General features: G+C 49.7%; 1 protein-coding gene across 8 annotated transcripts in view; it reads right to left on the bottom strand.

The window, feature by feature from the left end:
- CCDC60 (coiled-coil domain containing 60) overlaps window positions 1-24,904 on the bottom strand; it is a 182,511-nt gene that overhangs the window by 9,182 nt on the left and 148,425 nt on the right. For 6 of the 8 annotated variants that reach the window (XM_058281446.1, XM_058281452.1, XM_058281451.1 and 3 more), the window contains 5 exons: window positions 23,147-23,237; window positions 19,138-19,209; window positions 18,624-18,858; window positions 7,315-7,399; window positions 2,798-2,869 (listed from right to left, as the gene is read on the bottom strand). In XM_058281446.1, coding sequence (XP_058137429.1) covers window positions 2,798-2,869; window positions 7,315-7,399; window positions 18,624-18,858; window positions 19,138-19,209; window positions 23,147-23,237 — 555 coding nt within the window. The remainder of the gene's footprint in view (window positions 1-2,797; window positions 2,870-7,314; window positions 7,400-18,623; window positions 18,859-19,137; window positions 19,210-23,146; window positions 23,238-24,904) is intronic. The other 2 variants (XM_058281449.2, XM_071209815.1) reach the window with 1 other exon arrangement.

Below are 24,904 nucleotides of genomic sequence, written 5' to 3'. Positions count from 1 at the left end.
TGTAGGATAGGCTCGTTGTGAACACTTTCTCCTTCCTCTCTGCCTCCAATCAACCCTTCACGTAGACCTGGGTGTGGATTTGCTGGAGGGATGGCAGGATCCTCGTAGCCTGTTTGTCCCTGGCGCTCCTGGCCCCAGACCGCCTAAGGCCTCTTTTCTCTCTGCTGGACCCTTGTCCTGAGCACCCCCTTTTCCTCTAGAGCTTGGAGGCAGAGCCGGGTTAGAGGAACCCAGCCTGACCCCACCTTCAGGACACAGTAACAACCTTCTCCCGCTTTTCCTTATTCTAAGACACCAAAAGTCAGGAAGCGATGGGACTCAAAACTGAAGTTTAAATGATTGATCTGGTCATACCACATGGATCCATTTGCTCATTCATTCATCAAACAAATAATTACTGAGTTGCCTACACTGTGGTAGGTGCTGGGGATGAAATGACAGATGAAGCAGACTGAGTCCCAAACTTCACAGGGACTGGAGTCTCGGGGGGCGACAGGCATCGGACAGTTCATCCTGCCGTCTGATCCTTTCTGGCTGGGGGTGGACTGAGCGGCTGCTCCCTCGTGTGCCTGGCTAGGGCTCCCCAGGGAGGGTACAGCCCCCCACTCGGGCTCATCCCTCCCTGCGGTTTCTTCCATTCGTGGGCTGAGCCTTCAGCTCCAGGGTCTAGCACCCTCTTTCCCATGCCCTCTCCCCTTGTTTCTTCCAAAGGTTTGCAGAAACTGACTCGAGTGCTTTGTGCGGTTCTAGAGGGCAAGGCTATGGCTGACCCTTCCCGTCTGGCCTCGTGGCTTCTGAGGCTCCTTTAGGTGGGCGGGACCTCCCCACGGGAAAGGTCCTGGTCCCTGCTGCTTCTAGAAGCCCACGGATGCAGGCTAGAGGTCTTGGGCCCGGTAGGTGGTGGGGCAAGCCCTTCCCCTTCTGGCTTATACAGGCCCCCGTGATGTTTCTGGACTCCAGCCAGCCCTGCCCTCCGCAGCTGAATCTTTTGGGGAAGGTGTTGATCCTGGACTTCTTCCTGCAGAGGGTTCTTTTCTTCTCCCTTGGCAGGGACTCAGGGAGGAGACTGGGGGAGGTGGCGTGTGAGAGAAGTGGTGTTACTAGCTGGTGATAACACAAACAGAAATAACCAACAAGAGCCCCTTTGGCCTGCCTCACTCTTCCCTTCCCTCTGCCCTCCTTGAATTTTGGCCACACTGCTCTTTTCTTGGCGTCTCTAAGTTTCCTCCTGCCGCAGGCCCCTTGCACAGCTATCTCCTCTGCTGGGAATACCATTGCTACCGTTCCCACTTCAGAGAATAGCTAATTCTTCTTTGTTCTTCAGTTCTTAATATCAAACTTGGTCTTGGGTTGGACGCTTGGTTTTAAACATTCCCCCAGCCCTCTATTCTTCCCCCTCAGAAAGTTTTCACAGTCCTGATGATATAGCTAACTGAGATTATTTCATAAACACTTGACTCTCCCTTTAGACCAGTGACTTTTAACCTAATGTCCGTAGGCAGAATTCAAGCGGTCTGTGGAAACAGATGGGAGAAAAAGTTCCATCTTTACTTTAAACAACCTTTAACCCAGATGGAAATCTAGGTATTTCCATATCCCATTACAAATGTGGGAAATAATTTGAAAAACCAGTGATGCTCAACACTAATCCAAAATTACAGTGTTTCTTAGACCTGCTGTTAAGTCTGGTTACACAACACATTAACCAAGATGCTCATAGATTACTACAGCACAAAGTGGATTGTAATATAGTAATCTGTATTACTATGGATTTCTTTATAATCCTTCGTGTTTTATAACATGCATTTAAAACATTTTTCAGAAGGGAGTACACAGGCTTCCTCAGACTGCCAGAGGGGTCCACGGCACAACGAGAGGAGATGAGCCCAGCTCAGACCGTGGAGCCCAGGAGGGTAGAGCTCCAATGCCTGGCGCAGTTCCTGGCGCGCGGGATGGTGGGGAGGGGGCGGGGAACAATGAGTATTTTCTAAACGAATGAATTAATTGGGGCGGGGGCAGACCTCCACCTCCTCCGTTATAAATCACCCAAGTAAAGGGGAGCAGGGGGCAGGCTGGTAGCCTACCTGTCCCTGCCTCCCCACCCTCTCCCTCCACCACTGATTTTAATTTTATGGTCTACCGACTCGGGGGAGAAACATCTGGATACTCACTGTAGCAGTTTGATATGGTTATGAATTCCAAAAACAGATGTTGCGTTATGTTTGTAATCTGGTCTGTACCTGGGCATGGTTAAGTCATCATTAGGGCATTGATTCCCAACCCCTGGGAGGGTGGGGCAAAGGACAGAGTTGAGGGGTTTTGATGTTGGAGTTTGATGCTGAAGCCTTAAGCTGGAGTCCTGGGAAGTAAGCTCACAGAGGAAAGAGAAGCCAACCCCAGGAAGAGAGGAACCCTGAGCCCAGAGAGAAGCAAGACCCTGGAAGAGAGGAACCCAGGAAGCCTGAACCCTGGCAGATGTCGGCAGCCATCTTGCTCCAACACATGGCAATAGACTTTGGTGAGGGAAGTAACTAACACTTTATGGCCTGGTAACTGCAAGCTTTTACCCCAAATAAATACCCTTTATAAAAACCAACCGATTTCTGGTATTTTGCATCTGCACCCCTTTGGCTCACTAATGCACTCACTTTCCAGCTTTGGGAGTGCAGGGGCTGCTTCCAGTGAGTACACAAGGAAGAAGGGAAAAACACGCCCTCCGCCGCCCCATGACAGCCGCGGCTTCTGTAGCTGGGAGATGCTTTCTGCCCCATCTGCTGCAGGCCCCAGGCCTCCCTACCTTGATTTGTGCGTGGTCTGCATGTCCTTAAAGGCAGAGTTGCTCTTGGTCTGCTTGATCACTGTCAAGATACTGCAAGGCAAGACGAGTCTCTTAACGAGGTACTGAACTCATGATGTTCCTGGGACAGAAACTATCTAAAGGGGGGGCGTAATTCCATTCTCAGAGCTGGGACCCTCAGACTCTACTGGGCATAAGAATCACCTGGTGTTAAAAACTCCTTTTTGACCTTGAGTAAAAGGGGGAAATGGAGAGGACAGATGAGTTTATATGGCTATGAGTCTCCAAAAAAGAGTCTGGAGGTCATCAGAGGGATCGTGCTTACACACACCTCAGCAGGGTCCCAGAGACAGCCAAAGTAGGTACAACCCCAGGTACTGGTGCGCCTGAGGGCCACGGAGACCCACACATTCTATGGTCATAGCAGATGGCTCTGGAGTTCAGTGCCATGTCAGTTGGCCCTACTTTGGAGTTTGTGCTCCTGAGTGTGATGGAGGTGGACTCAGATGTGACCTTTCTACACAAGCCTCTTCTGTTACTTTTACCAGACCTGTGGTTGGCACTGGGGTTGGTGTATACTCAGGAGACCTGAATCTCTGGACTGTCCATGTGACAGCCAGGCCCTGAGCCTCAGCAGACCTGCAACTCCTACCCTCTGGTTTATTGGACTTACCCCAGCCAGCTGACAGGGAGGTGAAGAAGGTCAACCCCCACACCAGGGAGCCAAGGTGCCTACAACTGCAAGCAGGAGAATTACATCCAGCATCCATGTGGACTCTAAGCCCCCTCTCGATATAGAGGTGGAATGGACATAACCATTCCAGGGTCCACAGGATGGAGGAATAGAGTATGGATTGGAGTGGACTTACTGATGCTCTATTATGGAACTGTTGTGATTAGTAATGGAAGAAATTGTAGCATTGATGTGGAGAAAGTGGCCATGGTAGCTGCTGAGGGTAGGGAGAGGGAAGAAGAGATATGATGTGGGGGCACCTTCAGGCCTTGGAGTTGTCCTGGGTGGTGCTGCAGGGACAGGTGCTGGACATCGTATGTCCTGCCATGGCCCACTAGGTGGACAGGGGGAGAGTGTAAACTATAGTGTAAACCATTATCCATGTGGTGCAGCAGTGCTCAAAAATGTATTTACCAAATGCAATGAATGTCCCATGGTGATGAAAGAAGTTGTTGATGTGGGAGGAGTGGGGTGAGGGGGTGGGAGGTATATGGGGATCTCTTATATTTTTTGAATTTAACATTTAAAAAAAAAATAAAGAGAGAGAGAAAAAGAATCACCTGGAGTGTTTGATGGGAATGCAGATTTCTGGCCCCTCCTCCCAGAGATTCAGATTCCTTAGGCCAGGAGGGGGGCCCTGAATCTGCATGAACCCTCCTTCCTCCACTCCCACTTCCGTTTTGGATGCAGGTGGTCAAGGAGCACACTTTGAAAAACGTACCATTGCCCGCATTCCCTGAGATAAGGCTCTCTTGTTAAAACACACACACAGCTTCCTCCGGATGTCCTGCTCTGGGTTGAGGTCTAGACATTTTTATTTTTAACAAGGGCCTCAGCTGATTTTGATCTTCAGGGGTTTTAAGAAGAGTAAAGGCCAGTGTGACCTTGAGCCTGGGGGGTGGATTGAGCGGCCTCTAGGGGACCCTAAAAACTCCAGAATTGTACGCCGGCCTTGGTGGGAGCAGATGCGGTGTGGAAAGTGGGAGAGGAATCCAGATTTTGGTACAAGGGGACAAAAGAGAAGCCGCAGCTTTTCCTAACAGTCCCCCCGCAGCACCACAGTGAAGCCTCAAGATCTGCTGCCTTAGGGAGGGATTAGGGAGATTTTTCTCCCAGAGGAATCGATGAGAATGGGAAATTTCAACAGGTCCTTGCTCTGTAATCATGGCTATTTTATTATTAAAGGGAATGCTGAGGAAGCAGACTTGGCTCAACGGATAGAGCATCCCCCTACCACACGGAGGTGCAGGGTTCAAACCCCCGGCCTCCTGACCCGCGTGGTGCGCGGGCCCACGTGCAGTGCTGATGCGCACAAGGAGTGCCGTGCTGCGTAGGGGAGGCCCACGCGCAAGGAGTGCACCCCATAAAGAGAGCCGCCCAGTGTGAAAAAAGTGCAGCCTGCCCAGGAGGGGCACCGCACACACAGAGAGCTGACGGAGAGCTGATGGAGCAATATGACACAGCAAAAAGAGGCACAGATTCCTGGTGCCGCTGACAAGAAGACAAGCAGACACAGAAGAACATGCAGTGAATGGGCACAGAGAGCAGAGAACTGCGGGGAGGAGGGAAGAGAAAAAAATAAAAAATAAATCTTTAAAAATAAAATAAAATAAAGGGAATGCTGAGGCCATGTGATGAATCTTGTGAGAAGCAGGTTCTAGCAGCGTTTTGTCTTTGAACACTTTAAACAAAGTCACTCAGCTAGGAGATGGGGCGATGGCAGGGGTTAATACACCTGCTTCGGCTGGGTGCTGCAGAGATTCCATGGGACACTGTGAAATAATGGTACTGACTGCCCCCCCATCATCACCGCCATCACCGCCGTCACCACCGTCACCACTGCCATCACCACTGCCATCACTGTCATCACCGCCATCACCACTGCCACCACCGCCATCACCACTGCCAATTGCTGAGTACCTTCTACACCCCGGCCAGGTACAAGCTAAGTATATTTAATGCATGACCTCGCTAAGAGTTGAAACTGACTCACTGGATGAAGCAGGCATTATTTCCATAATGGAAGTAGTACTTTACAAGGATAATCCCATTTAGTTCTCTCTACAACCCTTTGGGGTTAGTTGTTAATGAGCCTCAGTTTACAGAAGTGGAAGCAATATCACACAGCAAGGAAACGATGGGAATGGAGATGGACCCTAGTTTATTTGAGTCCAAAGCCAATGCTCTGACTGCTTGCCCCACAATCTTGTTTTCATAGAGGTTTAGAGAAAGATGAAGTGACTTGTCCGAGGACAGCAGGTCAAGACCTTGGCTTCTGTGCCCATACCATGAGTGCTGTGAAAGGAAGGTGCCGCGTGGAGGTGAGCCTTGGCCATCGCCACGGCTGGCTCTCTGGAACGCTGGTGAAATGCTGCACCGCCGCGGGGCCTCGGGCCATCCTTGTCACAGAGTGCCTCCCAGCGCCTCCCTCCAGAGCCCCGACGCAGACGGAGGGGGCCGCAGACGAATTCATCAGGAAGGCGCAGGAGCGGGTGTGATGCATGTGAGAAGTGCTCGGTGAACTGTAATTATGTGATAACAATAACCAGTAAGTCAGAGCCCAGCAGGCTGAGGGCGATGATGAAGCTTTCCAGGCCTCATTCATTTCCACGAAGGAATTCGCTTACGCAGAGGGGCCCGCACTTGGGAAGGGAACTCCGGCTCCAGCCCGCGGGCTCTCCGAGGCTTCCGGATATCGCCGGGCACGAGGCTTTCACCTCACGGTCAGCCTGACACCCTTCTTCATGCACCAGTCACATCGGTCCCCAGCTTGACACATCAAAGGCTCCCAGTGGCTCTTAGGATAAACCCAGAATCCCTGAGGAGGTCTCCAGGACCCTCCGACCAATGTACGCTTCTCTCCACCCCATTCTGGCTGCATTTCAGTTTTTTGAAGGTGCCACATCACATTTTTTTTTAAAGCTTTTTAAATTAAATTAAATATTTATTTCCCTCCTTGCGGCTTGCTTGCTGTCTGCTCTCTGTGTCCATTTGCTGCACGCTCTTCTGTGTCTGCTTGTCTCCCTTCGTTGCGTCATCTTGCACCAGCTCTCTGCGGGTGCAGGCTGTCAGCTCTCTGCAGATGTGGGCACGGGCTGTCAGCTCTCTGCAGTGTGCAGGCGAGCCTGCCTTCACAAGGAGGCCCTGGGACGCGAACCCAGGGCCTCCCACATGGTAGACAGGAGCCCAGCTGTTGAGTCACAGCCGCTTCCCCACCGTCACTTTTGACCATACTTACATACACATGCTCAGCCCGTCGTGCTGCCCACTGGCTTGTTCTCATGCTGCATCCAGGTCTCAGATGAAAGTTTCCACTTTGCGGGAAACTTCTCTGATGCCCAGCCCCGTCCCAGACTAGATCAGATGCCCCCATCACCTACTTTCACAAGACGGAACTTTCCTTTCACACCACTTCCGCCAATCGTAGCCAGTACACAGCCCGTAAATATTGAGATGAGTGAACGACCACAGGTTTCCTGGGAGGCAGTGGTTGCAGAATGGCTTTTGGTAAAAAATTCGAGTCGTGGCTCCACCACTCATTGGCTGAGTGACCTTGAACTAGTTACTTAACCTCTCTGTGCCTCCTTTCTTTATTTGCAAAACCAAGGTAAAAGTGCCTACCTCCTAGGCCCGTTATAAGAACTCAGGGAGGTGAGATGTGTGAACAAAGTACAACGCTCAGCGTTGGGCAGAGAAAATGCTCAATAATTGGTAATAGCTGTTGTTAATGTTATCACAATTATTCTGAGACTCTTGATTCACCGGAGGAGTCAAGAGAACATACCTGGGCACTTTTCTTTGCAGCCCATTTTCCATCATGACTGTCCTCCGGGCGTCTTCCCGAACCATCTCCAGGAGCTTCTGCAGATCTGAGGGGGACATGAGAGGTCACAGAGTCACCGTCTGGCCCCTGGGGACGGCCCGGCCGCCAGGCCTGGACGGTTTCTGCTTTGAGTGTCAGGGAGCTGGGGCTGGACTCGCTCAGGATCCCAGGGGAGGGGGCATGCCAGGCCGCGTCTCTCCCTGGCTGGAACCCTTCCCTCTCCATTTTCCTTTGGGCAAAACCTAAATTCCTACCCCAAGCCCGGCGGGACCTGGCGGCTCCTTTTCTCTCCGGTCACGGCTCACTTCCCTCCCCCACCTCAATTCCTGCTTTAGCCAGAGAGCACCACTGCCGGTCCCCAGAAGGCACCAGCTCTTCCAGGAATCCCGCTCTGCTCCCCGCAGGCTCGAAGTCCCAAACTGGGGGATCCACAGGCTGAATCCAGCCCCCAGAGGCGTTTCCAAAAAACTGTAGGTAGAGGCCAACCTTTCCAAACTGGAAGGTTTCACATAAAATCCCAGACCCTCAGCCTCCCTAGAGAAACATCCGGGGTGGGGCTGCCTTGTGCCCCCCTGCCCACTGCGGCCTCTGGATGGGCTCCCCCATTTCCCACGGTCCCCTCCGCGCCTCGCGGCCTTATTCCCTGCTTAGCTGCCCTTCCCTCTCATCCGTAACGTGGCTGCCTTTTACACAGAGGAGAAATCATTCTTTGAACCCGACTCTTCCAAAAGTGGGAAAATGAAACACAGAAGAAGAAGGCCACGTGCTTCTAGAAAAGCGGGAGAGCAGCAGTGAGGGGTCACCCTAAGGGTTTCACATGCGTGGGGATTTGCAAATGCCTGCCCCCCCACACCTCTCCTAGCGTGGGGCCAGCTTCACGGGGAGCCATGGGCTCTGGGGCCCCTGGTCGCCAAGTGCGGGGCTGAAGCATCCCAGGGCGAGGTTGGTTACTCGGTGGCCGTGACTCCTGGAGAATCTCTGGGCAGATTCAAGAATCAGGAGAGAGGAGGAGGGCCACAGAGTGAGAGCAGAGGGAGGAGAGAGGAAGAGGAGGAGAGAGGAAGAGGAGGAGAGAGGAAGAGGAGGAGAGAGGAAGAGGAGGAGAGAGGAAGAGGAGGAGAGGAGGAGAGAGGAGGAGAGAGGACGAGGAGAGAGGAGGAGAGAGGAGGAGGGCCACAGAGTGAGAGCAGGAGGGGATGCACGGACAGAGACACAGGGGCAGATGCCCAAGGAGTCAAAACGAGGGAGCTTTTTGTTTTGAGATAGTTTTCAAATAATTGCAGGAATGAAAAAGGCAACGGCTAGAGTCAGTTACTGAAATTGAATATCGCAGTTGAGAGCCTTAAACATGTATTCTTTGCCCTGCAAAGATGTTTGAATCCAAATGAGAACCAACATGCTATGGCGGACACCCATGAGTACAGCAAAAGAACTCATCTTTCTTTGTTTTTATTTTCTATTTGGATGAAAAAAATAATTTTTCTCATCAGATTTATTGCACTGCCCCAGAACAGACAGAAGAGTCCTCAGGGTGCTTCTGTGTACCTTGGACGGTTCTGTCGTGTTCCCCCCTCCTCTCAGCTTTTGCAAGGGTATTCTACTTCCTCCACCCATCCACTGGGTAAGAAGCCTCCCTGTGCATTTCGGCAGCACACGGCCCTCTCCACCCCATCGCGGTACAGATTTTAGGGTATGACAATCGCCTGTCCCCCGCCTGGCTTCCCCTCTGGACCATGAGCTTCTTGAGGGCAGGGGCTGCATCTCACTGGTCTCTCTGTGGCCATCAGCTGGCACCGTGCTTGGCACACAGGAGACAGCCCATGTTTGCTGAACACGCAATGAATGGCAAAGGACAAAAAAGAGGGAAGATTTGGGAGACCACGAGCTAGAGTTGGGGTATCAACAAGGCATGACCCTGCCAGTGGAGACACTTTTTATCCCTTGGCCAGGGGCTGTAGTTGACTCCAGCTCAACTCTCCAAAGCCGCACCTGGAAGGGAGACCTGTGGCCCAGTGTGCCCCCGGGCCATTTTGTTTCCAGCCTTGTTTAGGAATGCAGTCACGAGTGGCAAGGCTAAGGGCACCTGCCCTTAGTGACTAACCATCCAGGCTGTGAAAAACATCAACATTTAGGCATTTTTCACCCCATCTCCTCATTCTCAAGTCAATTGCTTTTGTAGTAATTTTTTTAAAAAAGATTTATTTTTCATTTATTTCACCCCCCCCCCCGAGTTGTCTGCTCTCTGTGTCCATTTGCTGTGTGTTCTTCTGTGTCCACTTCTATTCTTGTCAGCGGCACTGGGAATCTGTTTCTTTCTGTTGCATCACCTTGCTGTGACAGCTCTCTGTGTGTGCGATGCCACTCCTGGGCAGGCTGTGCTTTCTTCCGGCTGGGTGGCTCTCCTTATGGGGCGCACTCTTTGTGCATGGGGCTCCCCTACACGGGGGACACCCCTGTGTGGCACGGCACTCCTTGCGCGCATCAGCACTGCGCGTGGGTCAGCTCAGCACACGGGTCAACGAGGCCCTGGGTTTGAACCCTGGCCCTCCCATGTGGTAGGCGGACGCCCTATCCATTGAGCCAAATCCACTTCCCCTTTCCTAGTAATTTGCGGGCATGACTCCATTCGACCTGAATCTCACCTGCTGTCTGGTGCCCGCCTCCCCCACTGCCACACATCCCGGAATCCGCTCAGGTGTGTCCGGAAGCCCGTTTGAGAGGGAGCTGTGGCTCTCTTCCTTTCTCTTGGGAGCCGAGCAGCACCTGCCTGCTCTCCTGTCCCAGCTCCCACCCGCACGCACACCAGCCTTGGGGTGGGTGGCTCCCGGCAAGTGCTGCCCGTGACCCGGCACGCCGGCCGCCCTCCTGGAGAACCGCGCCGAGGTCGGCCTCTCGCGTGGCACCCACAGGCTGTCCCCTGCCTGACAGTGATGCAACAGCAGCCGCTCGAAAGACCAGGAGGCTTCGTTCCTCACGCGGCCGAGGCTGTGGGACAGAGCAGAGCTCCGGAGCTGCGAGGCCCACACCGACTTCTCCAAGCTCCCTGGGAGCAGGATCCTGCTTGGAGGGGGTGCAGGTGCCACCAGGGCCGTCACTGGACGGGCCACTCAGCTCTGCAGTTCCCAGGCAGGTGGGGATAAGATCGCCCATGGCACAGAGACACGGCTGCCCTGTGTCTTCAAATGTCAAATCATAGTCCCCAAGGACAAAGGATGCGGGCCACCCCGCTTCCTTCTTCTGTCCTCAGCCTCAGAACGTCTCTCTTGATGGACTAACTCAGGGGCTCTTAAGCTTTTTGTTCCACAGACCCCTTTGCCAGTCAGGTGAAAACCACGGAACCCCTTACCAAGTCCACACCATACTGTGCATTATTTAATAAATCCATCACACCCGCACTGTATTATTCAGCCAAAGGGGTGCTGATGCAAAACACCAGAAATTGGTTAGTTTTGATAAAGGGTATTTATTTGGGGTAGGAGTTTACAGATACCAGGCCATAAAGCATAAGTTACTTCCCTCACCAAAGCCTATTTGGAGCAAGATGGCTGCCGACGGCTGCGAGGGTTCAGGCTTCCTGGATTCCTACGTTCCTGGGGCTTGCTTTTCTCTGGGCTCAAGGTTCCTCTCTTCCCGGGGCTGGTTTCTCTTTCCTCTGTGTGCTGACTTCCTGGGGCTCCAGCTTAAGTCTTCAGCATCAAACTCCAACATCAAAACTCCAACATCAGAAACCCTCCCCTCTGTCCTTCGCTGTGCCTTTTATCTGTGAGTCCCCACCCATCAAGGGGCGGGGACTCAAGGCCCTGATCATAACTCAGTCATGCCCAGGTACAGATCAGATGACAAGCATAATCCAATACGTATTTTTGGCATTCATAACCATATCAAACTGCTACACGCACCAACACATCCCCATGAGAATAATATTTTTTAAAAATTTCAATCCAAGCTCCTGGCCCTCTGGTTAAGAACCCCTGGACTAATTTCATTTCTTCACCTCTCCGGGGGGAGCAGAGGAGGTCTTTCTGTTGTTCAGAGTTTGGTTTAGAGGGGGAGCCTTCGATGGTGTGGGGCCTGCTGTTTGAGTTGCTACTTAAGCGAGCTTCTCCTCCAACAGTCCAAAACTTGGAGCTTCACGAGAGTGGCGGAAGGGCCGGCCCGGGCTGTGGTTTCTTCGGAACCCCCCTGCCATGGATCTGGGGGTGGGGTCAGTCCTCGGAGAGGCCACAGCCTGCTGGCCCTGGGGATCTGCATCCACCAAGACTTCATTAGGCAGTCAGCCCTGGAAATTAGGCCTCAGCCAAACGGTGTGTCTCTCAGAATATGCTTCATGAATTCAGAATCAATTGGAGGAGGTTTTAGAAGGCAGTGAAAGGCTGGGAAATTAATCTAATTTCGTCAAGGCTGTGACAAATGGGATGGAAGTCAAATTATAAATGGAGGAAAACGGCAGGGAGGCTGAAGGAGAAGGGCTTTGCCTCCCAGAGACCGTCTGTGCTGGAAATGTGCTTACTAGGGATTGTTGCACACCGCGCGTCAGGTCAAAGTGTATCGGCCCTCACCTGCAGGGCGCACGTCCTTCTCCCTTTTCTTCCTTAGTAATGGAACTATGATCTTTTCTTTTTTTTTGCCTGTGTGAGGAGAAGCATTTACTAGTCCATATTTCCCAACAGCCTTTGTAGCAAGGTGTGGCCCTATGTGTGGCCCTGTGACTAAGTTCGGGCCTGTGAGATTTTAGTGGCAGCGTGGCATGGAGTTTCTGAGAAGGCTGCTTAAACTTGGTTAAGAATGGGGACTTTGGTACTCTGCTGATTTCCTTCTGCTTCTAGCCTGGAATGTGGGTGTGATGACTGGAGTTCTAACAGCCTTTTTGGATCATGAGGTGATCTTGAGGCTGATGGAGAAGAGAGCTATAAAGAAGTGGGATCCCTGATGATCTTTTGGGGCCACCATCCCAGCACTGAACTGGTCTTCCTTAATCTGTAAGAAAAATATATTTGTATCTTTTTTTAAAGCCACTATTTTTTTAGTTCTCAGTTATTCACCGTCAAAAGTTCCTACCTGATGCAGTAAGATGCAGTTGTAAATTAAAATTAAAATCGTTCAGGGAGACCGATGTGGCTCAAGCAGTTGGGTTCCTGTTTACCATGTAGGAGGTCCAGGGTTCAATGCCCAGGGCCTCGTGGTGAAGGCAAGTGGGCCTAAGCAGTGAGCTGGCCCATACGGAGTGCCAGACCACGTGGGAGTGCCACCCTGTGTGGGAATGCCGCCCTGCGCTGGAGTGCTGGCCAATGCGGAGAGCTGGCGCAACAAGAGACACAAGATGACGCAACAAGGAAAGACAATAAGAGAGGTAGCAGAACAGGGGTCTGAGGTGGCACAAGAGAATGATCGCCTCTTTCCCACTCCGGAATGTCCCAGGATCAGTTCCCGGAGCCACCTAATGAGAATATAAGCAGACACAGAAGAACACACAGCAAATGGACACAGAGAGCAGACAACGGGGGTGGGAGGGAGAGAAATAAATAAGTAAATCTTTAAAAAAATATTAAATGTTCAATAAAAGCAAATACAAAGTGCCAAGTGGATTAAGAGGCAGGAGCCCGGGAGGGTCAGGGCAGACTTCACAGGGTCTTGAAGGTCGACTAGGGGTCCACCAGCTCGGAGGGGCAGGGGAAGGGACCTTGCAGACAGAGGAAGGCACGAGGACTGTTGAAGAAGGGGAAGTGTTGTGGTGTGCTTGGAGAGTCGAGTTTAAGAGCTGGGCTTATTAAAAGCAGCCTGGGACAAGATCAGCTGCAGCAGCTAAACCTTGTCTGAGAGGCAATGTGGAGTCACTGAAAGATGCTAATCTGGGGGGATGTACTATGTCAGGTCCTTCTGGCTCAACAGAGAAAATGGATCCATGGGTGAGTGAAGGCCGGCCAAGAAGCTGGGTGAGCAGTGATGAGAATCTGGACCAAGGATCCCAAACACAGATGCCTCCAGGGGCCACATCCTAAAAATGAGTGGCACAGCCTGGTATAGGAAAAAGCAAGCTGTCCTCTTGGCCTATCTTTCATTCCCACCTTTTCAAGAGACTTGGGTAAAGCATAGAGATTAAGTGTGACTTGAGAGCCAGATTGCCTGGGTTCAAAGTTCTGGATCGGTCATGTACTAGCTGTGTGATCTTGGGTGAATCATTTAACCTCTCTGTACCCAAATGTTCTCATCTGCAAAACAGTCATAAAGAGGTTGGTGTGGATTAAGTAGATTAATCCACACGAAGGAGCTAGAATAGTGCCTGACACATAGGAGTCCTCTTCAGTGGTAGCTATGGTATTACTACTATCATTATCACTGTCAGAGCAAAACAACAGGGCCAATGCAATGATAAATGGCCACACACTCTTTATTCAGGAGCAACGACTGAGTGTAATAGGGAATGGTGGGGACTGTGGAAAAACAAAGAGCACATGCTCCACCTAACGGGAGCAGCCCCAGCTGATTGTTGTCATGCAGGATTTGGCCTTCATGCTCCAGTTTTCTATCTCTAAACTAAGGCAAAACAATAGCAATGAAGGTGGGGGTGGGGAGGATTGGGTTCAAAAGAGTTTTAGGAGACAGCATTGGCTGGAGCAGGCAGCTGGCTAAGTGTGGGAGGAAGGTGGCCACCGGAGAAGGGTCTGTGGTATCTCAGGGGCCTGGAGAGGTGGCACCATTCACCCTTCCTCCAAATGCAAAGTCCACTTCCCCAACTGCTCCCTCCTGCCTTCAGTGCTTGGACTGCCACTGGGAGGATCAAATGCAAGTTCTAGGTTGGAAGAAGTGCCTTGAGGTGGAGGACATTTCTCTGTGGTTTAAAAAATTTTTATTTTTATGTATTTTAAGAGCAAAACATTTAGACTGAAAAGACACAGAGGCATGGATGTAACATTAGAGTCACAGAGAGTTTTTTTCAAAAAAGTAAACCAGTTCCTCTCACTCCTGTACCACCGGAGGCTTCCTGTTGCACCTTGAACAATCCTGAACTTCTTGCCTTGCCCTACAAAGACCCTGCACGCTCTGGTCCCTGTTCTGGCCCCCCCACCCCACCGCCCGCCCCAACTGCACATTTCAGGGCTCAGCTCAAAAGTGAGAGCGAGGGAGGCTTTCCTGAGCACCTCGGCTGAACTCCTCCTGTGCCCACTCTATTAGTCAGCCAAAGCGGTGCTATGCAAAATACAAGAAATTGGTTGTTTTTTTAAAAGGGTATTTATTTGGGGTAGGAAATTATAGATACCAGGCCATAAAGCATAAGTTACTTCTCTCACCAAAGTCTATTTGGAGCAAGATGGCTGCAGACGTTTGCGAGGGTTCAGGCTTCCTGGATTCCTACATTCCTGGGGCTTGCTTTTCTCTGGGTTCAAGGTTCCTCTCTTCCCGGGGCTGGTTTCTCTTTCCTCTGTGTGCTGACTTCCTGGGGCTCCAGCTCAAGTCTTCAGCGTCAAACTCCAACATTAAAAGCCCTCAACTCTGTTCTTTGCCATGCCTTTTATCTGTGAGTCCCCACCCAATGCCCTAATCATAACTCAGCCATGCCCGAGTACAGATCAGATTACAAGCATATTCCAATATTTCTTTTTGGAATTCATCAATTGTATCAGACTGCTACACTCCATTCTCTGAATTCAAAAAAGTCATTACAATATTTTAAAAAAACAAACCTTAAATCAGTTGCAATGCAAGTACTAAATCATATCATAATCAATTTAAAGAAATACAGTTTGTCTTGGGGCAAAGTCCTGTCTGCTATAGACCTCTGAAACTTACAAAACCATTTTTTTGTTTCCAGTATACAAATGGACAGATATAGGATAAACATTTTCATTACAATAAGGAGAAGCTGGGAAGGAAACATGAGTTACAGGTCCTCTACAGTTCAGTAAACCTGCAGGGCATCCTCCACTCAATTTCAGTCTGAGAGTCATTCTTAAAATGATGGTTTCTTCTCCTTGGGGCCATATGGGGACCCATCCTTTCCACATGCTTACCCAAAGGCCATTTTCTTGGTTCCACCCTCATCAAGCTTCTGGGTGTCCACCAAGCTCCAGACCTTTCCCACTAAGAGTGTTGCGGAGATTGCCACATCTTACCCAATCTTGGGCTAAAGTCTTAACCCCCCTAGCACAGTGAAGTGAAGATGACAATCCCCCTAATCTTTGACACACAGGCAGAACCCTCTCAGAGCAATGAAGTGACCACCCAGCCTTCCCTACCCTTTGGGGGACAGGCCCACCTCTCTCAGACCTGTGGCAGTGCTGACCTTAACTGCCCTAATCCTTGGGGAATGTGCTCCACCCTCTCTGCACCCTGGGACAGCAAAACTCTCCCAGAACATCGGACAGGAACATCCACCCTCTTCAACTGCTGGGGCAAACTCACCCTCTCTGTCTACATGGGTGGGGTTCCTCTCTTGGCCCAAGGTGAAGTCTTAATTCCAGATCTCAGCTTCCATGGTTTTCCTCTTAAAGCCGTTTCTCTTTCAATATCTCCTTTCCATGTTCTTTTTATTCCAGGCTGACAGTGGTTTTGTTTATACAGCTTTCTCAAAAACCTTGTTGGTTTAGTATATAAGATAGGGGTCCAAGTCATCAGACAGTAAGACTTTCCACAAGTCTTTCCTAGATAAATGTATCTTCAATCTTGATTTACCAGTTCCAAGTTTAGTTAAGTCCTCAAATGGGGCACTTTCTTCTGGGAGCTTGACTTCCAAAGGCTTGGAATTTCCAGAATTAGTTTCTGTTTTCTTTTTGCTGAAGAGTTCAGTCCTTAGCTTATCTATCTCATCTAGCATTTTGCTATAAGCTGCAAACAGGAGCCAAGCTGTATTCTCTGGGTTTACTTTGGAAAGTTCTTCAGCTAAATCAGGCTCACCATTTTCAAGTTTTGCCTTCCATGCAACATCAGGAGTTAATCTTGCTAAGTTCTCTGCAACTTTAAAACATGGATTGCCTTTCCTCCAGTTTCCAACAATAGTTTCATCATTTTCTTGTAAGGCATCATAAAGTCTCTTTAGCATCCATATTGCTATCAACAGTCTCTTCAAAGCACTGTAGGTCTTTTCTGCCAAGCATCTTGCAATTCCTCCAAAAAATACCCCTTAACCGTTAAATTTATAAAATCATTTTGGCATTTCGGTAATTGCAAAAGCACTTCCGCACTCCTTGGTACCAAATTCTGTATTAGTCAGTCAAAGGGTGCTGATGCAAAATACAAGAAATTGGTTGGTTTTGATAAAGGGTATTTATTTGGGGTAGGAACTTACAGATACCAGGACATAAAGCATAGTTCCTTCCCTCACCAAAGTCTATTTGGAGCAAGATGGCTCCGACGTCTGCGAGGGTTCAGGCTTCCTGGGTTCCTACGTTCCTGGGGCTTGCTTTTCTCTGGGCTCAAGTTTCCTTCCTTCCTGGGGCTGGCTTCTCTTTCTTCTGCATGCTGACTTCCCAGGGTTCCAGTTTAGGTCTTCAGCATCAAACTCCAAATCAAAACTCCAACATTAAAAGCCCTCAACTCTGTTCTTTGCCATGCCTTTTATCTGTGAGTCCCCACCCAATGCCCAAATCATAACTCGGTCATGCCCAGGTACAGATCAGATTACAAGCATAACTCAATATTTCTTTTTGGAATTCATCAATTATATCACAGTGCTACACCCACCAATAGGCTTTTCTCTAGCATAACACCCAGTTTTAGTTTCTGTCGAGCGTGAGTTACCTGGATTTGCCTTGCTTTTTACGATTTTCTTGTTTATTGCCTGCCTCCTTCTAAAGTGTAAGCTTGGGGGGGGGGGGGGCGGGCAGGTACTGTGACCCTCCATTCCAGGCACACAGTAGGTGCTTGGCAAATATGTTGTCGAATGAAAGGTTCAAGGAACCCATAAGAGTCACCCATCTGCTGATGGTTTATCTCCATCCCATATAACACTTCTGTTCAGCAAAGAACTTTCCAGGCGCGAAGCCTTTCTCTTCTCCCTGTTGACGGGGGCGAAGGTGGGGATTTTTCTCGTTGGCAGCCATGACTCTGAGCTCTGACCACCTAATGGGTTTTTGTACTTCTGCCCACTGCTGCCTTTGACCTGGAGAGGGCTTCCTCTAGGCTCGGCATGGGCCCCAGACTCTAGTCTACCCTGACCTCCAGCTCAACCACCTGGAGTCACACGGCACCCAACCCTGGGAACTTAGCCCAGCCTTGGTCATCGTGGCCTGGAAGAATCCTGACCACGCAGGTGGGCCTCCACGGGGGCACCACGAGGGGGCACAGCAGCTGCTGCCCTACACAGGAGAGCTCATTCTTCTGTGGCCAATCCGCCTTCACACCTCTTCCTCTTTCTTCCTTCTACCTTCTCCATCTCTTTCTGTAGGAATCCCTCCCTCTGTTTTCCTCTCTCCTTTTACTTCATAAGCTCAACTAGAAAGTTCTGAGAATTAATTTCTTCCATAGAATCCAGTCACAATTCTATCGGGTTGGTCTATAGAGACTCCTCCCCTCCACTGCCGTCCCAAAAGAGTATGCAAAGTTGTGTACATGTGTGCTAATATTTTTTCCTGGAGAAAGGGCCTTCAACAGATGCGCCAAAGGGTCTGTGTCCCCAAATTGCGAGGAACCTCCGAAAAGGCTTGTTTCAGAGTGGGCATCACAGAGGGATACAACTCCCACCTGTCTAACATACAGAAAAGAGAAATCCCTAGAGACAGAAAGGGGATTCGTAGTTGTCTGAAATGAGGGGTGGGAGAGAAGAGTGTCTACCAGTGGGCACGAGGTTTCTTTATTGGTTGATGGAGATGTTCTTAAACATTCTATAAATTTACTAAAAGTCATTGAATTGTACACTTAAAATGAGTGAATTTTATGGCACATAAATTATACTTCAATAAAGTCATTAAAAAAAGCAGATACTGGATTTCAGAGAGTATGAAAAAAGAAGGTAAATAACCTTGTTAATAATTTTTCTATCGATTACATATTGAAATGATATTTTGTATAAATTGGGTTAAATAAAATGTATTACTGAAAATTAAGAAGGAAATTGATAACCATGGGCTGTGTCCCTAGGGGAAAGGGCTCAGAGTAATCCAAGTTAAGGAGAATGTTTCTGATCGCTGAAGGAATGCAGGTGCCCAAGGGAACTGAACAGGGCTGGGGGCTCCCCTGTCTCCCTTATTTGAGTGGTACAGGGAGGTGAGGCAGGAGGGGCTCTTGGCTTAGAAGCAGAGTCAGGGCAGAGCGGTTGGATCTCAGGCAGGACTTACTGATGTGGAGAGGCTCCTCATCCTGTTTGGTTGAAGATGAGTCATTGTCCTCGATGTCCTTGCTGCCCGTTACTTGGGTGGCCACACTCGGGGGCTCGTCTGAGCCGGGATTCACGGAGAGCATGCTGCTCTGGGGGGACGACCCCCCACTGGTCCGGGAAAGACTCAGTGTGGAGCCTCGCCGGCTGGGTTTGCGGCTGGTGGTGCGCACTGTGGGAACTTTTAATTTCTTGGTCTGAAGGAAAGAAAGACAGAAGGAATGAGGAGGAAGGAAAGAAGGAGGAGGAAGAAGGAAGGAAGGAGGAAGAAAGGAGGGAGGGAGGGAGGGAAGAGGAAGGAAGGAAGGAAGGAAGGAAGGAAAGGAGGAAGGGAGGGAGGAAGGAAGGAAAGGAGGAAGGGAGGGAGGAAGGGAGGGAGGAAGGAATGAAGAAGGTTGGTTAAAAGGAAGGAAGGAAGGAAGGTACGTTGGTTAAAAGGAAGGAAGGAAGAAAAGTAGGAAGGAAAAGGTTAAAACCTGGTTTAGAATGTGAATTCCTTTTGACTCTTTCCAAACACTGCGAGACATATCCTGGGTCTGAAGTGACTTCTGTCACAAATCAAGAGAGAGAATTAAAAAATGTGTATTATTTGAAGCAAACATGAGCGACTTACTCTATCCAGTGAGTGCCATGGTTGCCAAACAGTCTAGACAGGAAGCCAAAGGCACGTTCTTGTGTGTTGCCCCCAGCGTGGAACAACTGTGATGGCCATCAGAGCTGATTTTTAAGCTGCACGAGCGGATAGGCCTAATTTCTTTAGCTACACCTTGGTTTTGGCCCCAAATCACATCGATCAATTTCTGCTTCATCAAGTTGATGGCTGGGCCTCAAAGAATAAAGGTTTATATTTACCAGTGGTCTCATAAGAACAAAGACAGGGAAAATTCTAGGCCTGAAGTATGGGGGTGGGTGGGGTTAGGGGAAGCGGACATCTGGGTGGTAGAGGGGGCCGAGGAGGGGCTGTGGATGGGCGGGCGGGGAGGACTGCCTACCCCTTGATCCTAGATGGCATCAAGGGGAGGCAGGGAAAGTTCCCGACGTGGGGGGGATGTCGACTGAGGAAGGACAGGAGGCAGAGGAGACAGACGATGCACGTACACATGGTGGGGGATGTGCCCGCGCAAGCTCTCAGGCCTGGCTGCTGTCAATTCAGAGTGCCTGGTGTGAGGAGGTCAAGTTCTCGTTTTACAGAAAGCCAGTGGCAGGGCCAGGATTCAAATCCAGGTCAGGCTGACATCAAAGCCAGTGGCGATGCCTTTTCTCAAACACACTTTCTGCCTCATTCGGCGGTGCCGAAAACACCCTTGACCTCGTGCCAACGCTTCGATGGCATTTGAAATACCAGGGTTACAGTGGAAAGGAGTAGGAAAGAGTAAGAACTCTTTACAGGATTGAGTTCTAGTGCACATTCAATCAAGAGAAACTTTGTTTTTAGTTGGAGAGCATTTAAAATGCCAGAGCTCCCCTTTAGGTGAAACTCTTTCTGATGTGTGCTGCTTTGATGTTTGAAACCAGGCAGGACTGAAGGCCACTCCACGTCATAAAGACCTAACAGGAGAATAATGTATCCTGCCGTCTTCCTTGCGGGGAGCCCACTGCACGTGATCAGAAGTAATTTTTCGATTGACCGCCTCAAGGGGCCCTGAGAATGGGAGGAACTTCCCTGAACCAGAAGAGGGGAAGGATTTCTTGGTTGCACAGAGGAAGGAAAGGGTGGGGGAGGAAGAAGAAGATCGAGGGGGAAGGTGGGTGTAGAGCAGGGGAGGTGGGGGAAAGGCTGTGGGGTTTAAAATAGGATCTCTGCCTATGACACTTCCTTCGTGCAAATCTTAAGCAGCATTCGACACAAATGACAGAATGCTTCAGAATGTGACCGACTGGGGGAAGTGGGGTTTGAATGGGCTCAATCATTTCTCCAAGGGGGTTATGTGGGTTACAAAAATGACTGTGGTAAAGAAAAAGCAAATAGTAGAAGCTGGCAGGGGCTCTCTTTCGATAAATTCGGAATTTGATATCATTTCCCCTTTGGCCTGACACTGCTACTGGTCAAGAGCTTGCCAGACTTCTCTAGCCCTGCCAGCTTAGGGAGAGATGCTATCAGAGCTCAAGGGCAGTCCGTGTCTAAGTCACTTCCTCCTGTTTCATTCGGCATGATAGGAATTATGACTCTGGAAGCCACACTCTTTAGATCAACGTCATTTTTGAAGGCTGGATAGCCTGCGTTACAAGCGCAGACTGGAGTTTTGCAACGAGCACTGGACTACGAGTCAGGGAGCCTCGGGGAGCCCTTGAGCAAGTCACTCTGCCCTGCCTTAGTTTCTTCGTCTATAAAATGAGAGGGGTGGATTGGGATGATCTCAGAAGAACTTTCCATATCCAGAGCTCTGCGTACATCCTCCTTCATCTTCCTTGTGCTAGGATTTCGTCTCATGCTGTGAGAGCGGCCATTGATTAAAATTTAATTAACCACCCCAGTCAGGAACTCCAAAGCGAAGGGCTGACACTTCTGATTAATTGAAAGTGGCAGAAAAATAAAATGTGGAGGGGAAGATGTGGCAGGCAGTTTCAGCACCTTGCTTGCCCTTTATTGAACTGACCCTCTCTGAATTGACTTAAATCCCCAAATGCCTCTTCTCTGTTTTCTATATTTCATTCGGGAGTGGTGTTAACTGGCTGCGGTGTTCACCTCAGCAGGGACTGCTTTGAGGTAACAAAGGAAAACGATTTCCCTCAATAGTTCTTTATACTTTTTTAGACGCAGGATTTTCAAACTGGTGGTCCATAGGGAGACAGGTTTGGCTGCCTAGCTTTTAAAAAATTGGGAGAGTTTTACATAAAAACCCAGGTCATGGGCTTTTCTTAAAAATGATATGCCCTAGACTTCCGTGCTCACATGGCAAAATGAGCGAGGGCTGGGCGGAGCTTGTTTCCTTTAACTGGGCAGGCCACTCCAGTTTGCCACAGACCTCACCATTCCCTCCTGGGCTGCACCCAGCCTGCTTTCCTCATTTCTGGGGCTTGCCGGGCCCTCATGGGCATTTGAGTTTGTGAACACTGCCTTGTCACTGACAAGCTTTGCAAATATTTAATACCAAAGACTGAGGAAGTGGGACGGAGCATCTCTTTCAAAGCCTTTATTGTAGTGGTGGCAAACTGAGGTGAGATGGGAAATGACTTGTTCGAGCTCATGGAGTGAAGCAGCAACTGAGGCAGGCCTCCTGACGGCTAATTTAGGGTTCCCTCACTCCTGGAGCGGATGACTACCCTGCAGCCTAGAACTTGGCCAAGAAACCTGCTGGGGGGTTCCATTCTGCGAGAGTTCATCTGGCGCTTCCTCCCTCCTCCAAATTTAGTCATGAATATTCCCAAAGGACCTTTTTTTAGGTGTGTGCCTCCCGCCGCATTCTCTGGAGATGGATGCCCACGATATCTCCATAGCAACTTTCTGTGATAAAAAACAAAGGCTCTTACTTCTCAGGTCGAGAAGCACCCAGATGAAAGAGCAAGAAGGTGGTAGATATCTTCACGAGGGGCAACTATAACCACAGTCTCATGGAGAACATGCATTTGTGAAGCACAGGGTTTCATAAACAGACCCAGACTCTGCCGTTACTCAGCTGTGTGACCTTATGCAAGTCACTTACCCTCTCTTAGCCCACGACTCCCTACTCTCCCACCTGGGGATAATAAAGAGTGCCCCATGGGATTATTAAGAGGGCAGAACTGGGTAATACACCTAAAGAGCCTCCTTAGCACAGAACCTGGCCCATTGCAATTACTCTGAAAAATACCTCTCAAAATGACATGATATGGCAATAATGCTCAATATTTTGTATTTCAATGTGTGTTCTCAGATAGTTTCCGGGGCTCTTCACTAACACTGTGAGGTGGGCAGGGACGAGTGTTCTACCCATTTTGTGGGAAAGGGAGTCGTTTCAGCAAATATTCTCTAAATGTCACCTCTTGCCATTGTGATGATGATGATGATGACGATGATGTGGCTTGTTTGTTGAGTAGATGAATTTGGGAGGTTTGGGGTTAGGCATAGCTTTGGGCAGAAATAAGAGACTTCATATTTTAGTCTGTAGAAAATCCTGTCTGTTGAATCACTCCTTATTTCCTGACCAAGTTGTTAAGAAAAGAGAGAGAAAAATGACTGTTATTGATGTCAGCGATGGAGTGAGATGGGTCCATGTCCTGCTGGTGACATCTTATTAAGCAGTTACTCAGTATCCTGCTCCCCTCCCCCCGACTCCCCTTTCCTGACAGGTGGTGTCCAGCCAAATGTGATTTCTTCTCTAATCCCCATACAGCCATTTTAATTAAGATGTACAAAAACCATCCAACGGCGTGTGATTCTGACTTTCTCGAGCCCTGAGAACTAACTAGAAAAAAAAAAAAATCCCATCGGTGAAAAGACTTGCAGAACCACCCCCGCCCGTGGGGCCTGGCGGCCGAGTGGCAGAGCGGGGGGGCCCCGGTTACCTTCGGCGTCGTGATGAAGTGCTCCCACTTCTGTCCCATGGACTTGTCCTTATTGATTTTTTTTATCGTGCTCTTGCTTCCACCTGGGTCCCTGAATGAGAAACAGCTTGATGAGTTTTCCATTTCCAAAGCCTCGGTTTATTACTACAAATTCTTTTAAGAAATGCAATAAATAGAGGATAAATGGTGACTGGTCTCTGTTATGATATTTTTTTCCCTTTCCTGATCTCATTAAGAAGAGGGAGGGGTGCTTCTCCGGAGCTGCAGCTTAGGGTGTGTAGTCCTCATCAGGGAAACTGGGGTTAGGGGAGAGCACCACCTTATCGGGGGTGGGGGGCACATAGGGAGGTGGGATATAGAGAGAGGTCTATCGCTATCTACATATCTGCCACCTGCATTTATTTGCACGTTGGACTCAGGTCCTTCCCTGCCATCGATGCTGGGGCAGGTCTGGGGTTACTCTTGGGGTGACTTGAAAGCCCACCTGCCCTGGTGCCTAAGGGTCCTACCATCACAGACCCTTCTGAGGAACACAGAGAAGGGGAGGGTGGGGGAGTGCCGGGGAGGGTTGGTTTTATCGAGCAGGTGTTCTACGCCATGCCACGTGCAGGGCGCGTCTGGCATTCTTCACTGAACCAGCTCAACAAAACCTCGTGACAGCATCATGATCACCCCATTTTACAGATGAGGAAACTAACTCAGTGGGCTTAAGTCACTTGTGCAGATGCAGACTTACAAGGAAACCAGTGAGGCTCAAGTTTCAGGGCCCCTCACTTGCCTGGGCCCCTACAGGGCTCTGTACTTAATATTACATTTTTTTTTCTCTTACAGCGCTCCCTCTCCAATCAAATAAACTTCAGGCCCCATAAAACCCAGATCCCCCTTTGCCCCTGAGGGGAAAGAACTTTCTGGGTAGAAGACTGAAGCCACAGCAGTCAGTGACATGCTACAATCCCTTACCTGAAACCCATGGGACCTGATATGTTGCTAAATTCAGAATTTTGGCGTTTTGGAGAGGAAATATGCTGCGTATATCTCATGTTATATAATCCTTTCAGTGGGGGCTGGGGCAGAGTCCTGGAATCAAATACATGAGTATTTCTGCAATGCAATGTATGAAAATTTACACTAGATGCAATAGATAAGACAGTAAATAGCTTCAGGGCAGGTTTTGCAACCAAATTGGTTTTTTGATGCCAAATAAGGTATGAAAAAACTGAGCCCTTGGCTTCTGGATTGGTGGCGATGGGGGATGGGAAATCTCGTAATAAGCAAGCTTTCTCATCTCAATCATCCTCTACCTATCTATCTATCTAATCATCATCTCTGTCAATACTCTATCATGTAATCCTATCTATCTATGCCATCCATCCATCTCTTTCTCTATCCCCCTTTTCTCTGCAGGAAGGATTCTGGATGACTAGGATGGTTGTACTCATTTGGCTGGTGGACACCTAGCGGAAATCAGGGACTTGAGAGGATGAGAAGAGAACAGACAAGTTCTGAAGGGGAGGAGATCCTGATCGTAGACAGAGGAGGGAGCTAGGCTTGTTCTGGGGAGCCTGACTGCGGGTGGGGGCCAAGGGGCTCCAATGTAGCAAAAGGTGATCAAGATAAACCTTGCCGAAGAGTGACATCTCCTGGCCTCGGGACCTGGGGTAGCAGAATCAAAGGGGGCAGGGTGCGTCCTCACCTCCCTGGCAGGACCTTGCTGAACACCCATCGGCACTTGGCCCCGGCGTCTCGAGAAACGCACAC

This window comes from Dasypus novemcinctus, chromosome 19, assembly GCF_030445035.2.
Source record: "Dasypus novemcinctus isolate mDasNov1 chromosome 19, mDasNov1.1.hap2, whole genome shotgun sequence".
Taxonomy (NCBI): domain Eukaryota; kingdom Metazoa; phylum Chordata; class Mammalia; order Cingulata; family Dasypodidae; genus Dasypus; species Dasypus novemcinctus.
The sequence above is the reverse complement of the archived record's forward strand: the minus strand, read 5'-3'. Positions and strand labels throughout refer to the sequence as shown.